The sequence below is a fragment of the Hippocampus comes genome, unplaced genomic scaffold (genome assembly GCF_001891065.2).
Source record: "Hippocampus comes isolate QL1 unplaced genomic scaffold, H_comes_QL1_v1.1 scaffold301, whole genome shotgun sequence".
Lineage (NCBI taxonomy): Eukaryota > Metazoa > Chordata > Actinopteri > Syngnathiformes > Syngnathidae > Hippocampus > Hippocampus comes.
The window spans coordinates 491941-497214 of NW_017805928.1; the positions used below are offsets into that span (position 1 = coordinate 491941).

Sequence of the window (5274 nt, forward strand, 5' to 3'; positions counted from 1 at the left end):
CAGTCGATGGCCGCGGCCGACATGGACCACCCCCAGCTGGAGGCCTTCCTCACCGCCCAGACCCGCAAGCAGGGGGCGGGCGGCGTCGACCCCGAGCAGGCAGCCGCCCTGGCCCGCTTCTGGAAGAGCCAGCGCGGGCGCGTCCGCCAAAGACTCCTGGCGCACGGCCGCTGGGAGCCTGCCCTCAGGGGCCTGTCCTGGCGGCTGGACCTGCAGACGGCAGCCCGACACGGGGGGCCGAGCCCCGGCCGGCCCCTGGCCCTGCTGGAGCTGGAGCTGGGCAGCGGCGAGCGGGTGAGCCTTTCGTGGATCGTCGTCGTGCCCGCTTTGCAAGCGCCGCCGGCGCTTCCGACCTTCGGACTTCGTACGTTTGGAGTTGCGGAGATGAACGGGATGACGCTTGTTTGGGACTTTTCACTCTCTGGTTTGAATTTTGTTTTGATTGTCGCGTTGATGAAACGCCTAAACTGATGTCGATGCAGTTCCTTGAGACCGCACTTTTATTTGCGGCACCAAAAGTGAAGGCGTGACTTTTTTTTCTTCTCCATTTTGTCCCGCAGGAGTCGGACTTTGTGTGTGTGGAGATGGATGAGCACAACGTACAGCGCGTGCTGAACAAAATGGCTGCCATCCAGGCCGCCATCGACGCCGTCGTTCAGCGCACTTGACGCGCTCCTTGCGCTGACGCAGGAAGTCCGAGCCCGGAAATCCCCCCCCCCCCCCCCCCCCCCCCCCAGCGTGCTTCCAAAATGGCCCCCGCGTGTATTCAAATCCAATGTGGCCGCCACTCAGCTCATCAGATTTGCCTTTGACGTCCAAAGGAGCATGAAGACCAAGTCGTGGAGCGTGCGCCGGGTCAGCTCTCGGGGTTCGGCCAATCGGGCCGGTTGGGTGGCGTCGCTTCAATAAAGCAGCCGCTCGAGGGGCACAAATAGACGAACAGACCGATCGATCGGCGGTCATTTCCGATCATCACGATGGACAATTTAGCGTTTTGAAGGAAGCCGCTCTGAACTTGTTGACCGGGAGCCAAACGTGCTGCCTGTGCTAGCTTGAGCTACTCGTGAGCAAGTGTCGGCTACAAGCACCTTCTTTCTGTGCGGATGTACAGCAATAACCAAAAAAAAATAAAAACATTCAAACAAACCTCAAAGCTCATGTGCACGCTCAAACGCCTGCTGTGATGTTAGCGTACATTGAGGAGTAATGATTTCAACTTCTTGATGATGTCAGACTTGTGAAGTATCGATGTCCTATTGATGAGACCTTTGAATATGGCCGATGTCATCCTTGGGAAGACGTCGCTTCGTGCCGATATCTTGAAATGTGCGTGAAAGATTCGGAGACCGATGATGTCATCTGGTCACCGAGAAGTCGCGTACTGATGATGTCGTAACAGTGCACCGACGAAATCACGTTCCGACCTCAAGTCGTGATAGTAGCGTCCTATCTCGGATCGGTGTTCTCGAAGGGAGACCAGCGGGCTTCTCGTGTTGACGACGACGTACGAGTGACATTTTTTTTTTTTTTGGTCTAAAATCTGAAATAATCATCGAGGCGAAGTGAGCTTCTTGTCCTGCATTCGCGATTCGTGTTGCACATGTGACAAAGTATGCCTCCAAGACAAGCCGGAAGCCGTCAAAGATGGTTGTTTTGGGCCGCCCCCTGGTGGCCGTCGGTGATACGGCAGCCAATCAGCTCGCCGATGAGCCGCAGGTGTTGGCTTGGCCGCCAAACAACTAGAAGAGGCCACGTCGCGGCTCTCTTGAAACCCTTTTCACGTGAATTTCAAAAGACGACGACAACGACTAGCAGAACAAATCCCAGCAACCTCCCCACCAAAAATGTTGGCTCGCAAAGCGGCGACGCTTCCGAGCCACGCGCTGGTCCTGAGCTTTGTGCTCGGGCGCCTGTGGACCTCCTGCGAGGCGCAAGTAAGACCGGCACGTCGGTTGGACGCGCGCCCGTTTTCGTTCGGACGCAACCTTTGTGCACAGACTTCTCGATTGACAAAATGGACGCGCGTGTGTGTGTGTGTGTGTGTGTGTGTGTCTTAGCGCTCGTTTTGGCTGCGCGTGTCTGCGGTTTTGCCTGGACTTTTCTAACTGAGTGTTTTTGTTTGTTGGGCCGCAGTAGAACTATTTTTGTGTGTCTGGACACAACGTAACTGTGGTTTGTTTTTTGACGCAACCTTTGTGCGCAGACTTCTCGATTGACAAAATAGACGCGTGTGTGTGTGTGTGTGTGTGTGTCTTAGCGCTCGTTTTGGCTGCGCGTGTCTGCGGTTTTGCCTGGACTTTTTTGGCTGAGTGTTTTTGTTTGTTGGGCCGCAGTAGAACTATTTTTGTCGTGTCTGGACACAACGTAACTGTGGTTTGTTTTTTGTTTTTTTTGTTTGTTTGCAGCTACGGGAAAACGAGGCCAAACCGATCTCCGGTCAGTCCAACATTGTCGTTGTCGTCATTGATGTTATGTTGGGTCCTTATCAGAACACAAGTGAGAACTAAAAAGAAAAATCGGAATCCTTATGCGTGTTGTGTTGCACTTCCTGAGGTGCGGCGGTTGAAGGGGGCGGGGCTTTCTTCGCCCTGAGAAGCTGCCACCAGCATCTGGGCGGCGACGACGGCGACTTCTTTTCTCCCGACTACGTTTGCGCCAACCCGCCCCTGTGGTGCAACTGGAGCATCCGGGCCCCCGCCGGCAAGCGGGTCCACCTGCACCTCCAGGACCTGACCCCCGACGAGGACTGCCACCTGAAGGAGGACCGAATCTACGTGGACGAGCCCGCCGACCCTTCGGCCGGGACCTCGGCGCGTCAGCGGGTCCTGCGGGGGTGCTGGCGCGAGGCCACGTACGCGTCCGGGTCCGACACCCTGCGCGTGGTCCTGCTGATCGGCGGACGTCCCGCTCGGCAATACCGGGGGTTCTACGCACGCTACCGTAGCTTCGGACCGGACGCGCCCTACCGGTCGCCAGATGGTGCCTCGGGGCCAGACGTCTTTTCCGTCTTTGAGGACTTTGAGGACCCCGGTGACTCGTCTGCGGGGCCGGACGTGCGTGCTCAGGTGAGGTGGCTCCAAACTAACCCTTGGCAGGGTCTTCAATGGCTCTTGCCTTGGTTCATTCCGGTTCTCGACTTGACTCTCGACCCGGTGTTTGACCGGTCCTGTGGTTGTAGACGTGGTTTTTTGATGGGTTCCTTCAACAGTTCTTGACTTGGCTCAAGACTTGCATTTGAACTGGTTCAACACACGGTCCCAGATGTGGTTTTGAACGGATCCTAGACATTCTGACCGACGTGGTTTTGGGCTAGTTTGTCACATGGTCCTAGGCGCGATTCTCGACCTGGTTTTTGTTTGCGCAAATGCGTCGTCATTTGAATAGCGACTCCCCAAAAGGGATCGTCTTGCGTTGTCGGTTTTGATGACGTGCCGTCGGCCTCCCGCCTCGCAGGACTCGAAGGTTCGGTTGGAGATCACGCAGCCGTCGGATTCGCCACACGGAACCTCCCTGGCGGAAAGAGGCGCCCCCGGAATGCTCTCGGATTCGCCCGACCTCGCCGGACCGCCGCGCAACCATCTGAACCGATTCCCCGGCGGCTCCCTTCACACCCCGGCCGCCGAGCGCGGGGATGCCGAGCCGCCGGAAGACCGACATCAGCCAGCTGAAGCGGGACAAAACGAGATGGAGGTGGTGGATACGTCGTCATCCCCTAAAGAACAAAAACCAGGGCGGACCCTTCCGCCCCTCGACTTGGTCGAGCCACTTTCGGCTCACCGAGGTAAGTGTACCTCGGTCTCTCTAAAACGAGTTGAACGGATTCAAAGAGGGAGGGCTCGTACGTCAAAGCCAGTCGTCCGTTAAAGTGAAGATGCCAAACGTCGGAATCGGTCGGGTCGAGCGTATACTTCGTGATGAACGGAGGATCACTCTTCGAAGTACGCATGTTGTTAACGCGCGTACATCCCGCCCGCAGTCAATGTCTGGAACGCCTCTCAAGTTCGACACGAGCCCGGCGGTGAGTCTTCATTGCGTCGGGGCCAATCCCGAGCCGGCCGCTTCACGCGCGTCCATCGCGTTGTCCAGATCAGCTGTTTGAAGTGTCGGTGGAGGTGCAGCTCAGTCAGGAGCGCGACCCCCGCCAGGAGCGTCTGGACGGATTGCTGATGAAGGCCCTCAAGGCTCTGGTATGGGCACCTTTTTGTTTTGTTTCTAACAGTGTTGGCAAACCTGCGCCGACGACATCGCCCCGTTCTGCAGGTCTTCCGACATCTGGACTCGCGTCACACCCCGCTCAGCTTGACCTTTAAAAGAATTAAAAGGTACGTTTTACTTGCCGTGGTCCTCGGAAGGCCGCGTTTTCGGCCGCGCTTCACCAAACCAGTTCAATTCTGATGAATTGTGTCCAGGCTGCGTGCGGGCGAACTCTACATCATGTGGCTGAACACGGGTCGCGGGGGGAGTCAAGTGTCCTCCGGCGTCCACCGGGACCTCCACGAGATGGTCGGAAGCGCCCTCGGCCCAGCCGGGAACCCGCATGGCGGCGTCGTGGCTTCGGTCTCCGTCGGAGGTTAACGACGACGCCCAACGGCGGTCACGCGATCGTGTCCATCCTGCGCCGCTCGTGACGTCCCGCCTCGGCCTCGAGGCGAAACGAGCTTTCTCCTCTCCTCCCGCAGACGTCAACGAATGCGGGACGCAGTTGGCGCTGTGTGACGTCAACGCCGACTGCCTGGACCGGTTTGGCTCGTACGGGTGCCGCTGCAAAGACGGCTTCCGGGACGAGTCGCATTTGGGCCCCGCGGGAACCGTGTGTGTGCAGCACGAGCCCGCAGGTCACCGTGACAACCGCCGTCATCGCCTCAGTTTCTTGGTCCTTTTTTAATTTTAAAGGATTTGATTGACTAGTTTTGTCCTCGTGTCCTCTATTGTGGGAATGTGTGCACGACAGGTTGCAGCCGTGGCCCTTCGGGGGAGACCAAAGGGGTGTACGTGCTGTTCTTCCTGCTCAGCTCGCTGCTGCTGATGTCGCTGGCGGCGGCGTGCGCCCTTTACGGCCGCCATCGCCGGGGAAGCTTCCCGCTCAAAGGCCAGCCGTCCCACTCGGATGGCCGCTTTCCCGCCGCCGCCGCCTCGGACCCGCCGCCGCCTCCGCCGCCCGCCAGGGGGCCGCGTGACTCTTGGGCCCTACACAAGGTGCTTGTTGTTGCCACCGCACGTGCAATAGTGCTACCTTTGACTTTGGTACCGATAATCCCTTCAGGTGCCCCCGCC

The 5274-nt window shown here is 58.1% G+C and overlaps 2 protein-coding genes across 4 annotated transcripts in view; both read left to right on the forward strand.

Moving 5' to 3' along the window:
- commd1 (copper metabolism (Murr1) domain containing 1) overlaps positions 1–1091 on the forward strand; it is a 22147-nt gene extending 21056 nt beyond the window's left edge. Inside the window, exons 2-3 of the mRNA XM_019889672.1 lie at positions 4–294; positions 561–1091. Of these exons, the coding sequence (XP_019745231.1) occupies positions 4–294; positions 561–668 (399 nt within the window). The 3' untranslated portion in view covers positions 669–1091. The remainder of the gene's footprint in view (positions 1–3; positions 295–560) is intronic.
- A 593-nt stretch (positions 1092–1684) lies between these two features.
- Positions 1685–5274, forward strand: part of LOC109527643 (uncharacterized) — a 3830-nt gene continuing 240 nt past the window's right edge. Inside the window, exons 1-10 of one of the 3 annotated variants that reach the window (XM_019889660.1) lie at positions 1690–1934; positions 2406–2436; positions 2554–3065; positions 3454–3781; positions 3977–4018; positions 4087–4187; positions 4261–4322; positions 4410–4570; positions 4680–4835; positions 4952–5196. In XM_019889660.1, coding sequence (XP_019745219.1) covers positions 1845–1934; positions 2406–2436; positions 2554–3065; positions 3454–3781; positions 3977–4018; positions 4087–4187; positions 4261–4322; positions 4410–4570; positions 4680–4835; positions 4952–5196 — 1728 coding nt within the window. In that variant the 5' untranslated portion in view covers positions 1690–1844. Of the gene's footprint in view, positions 1935–2405; positions 2437–2553; positions 3066–3453; positions 3782–3976; positions 4019–4086; positions 4188–4219; positions 4323–4409; positions 4571–4679; positions 4836–4951; positions 5197–5274 lie in introns of all 3 variants that reach the window. The other 2 variants (XM_019889662.1, XM_019889663.1) reach the window with 2 other exon arrangements.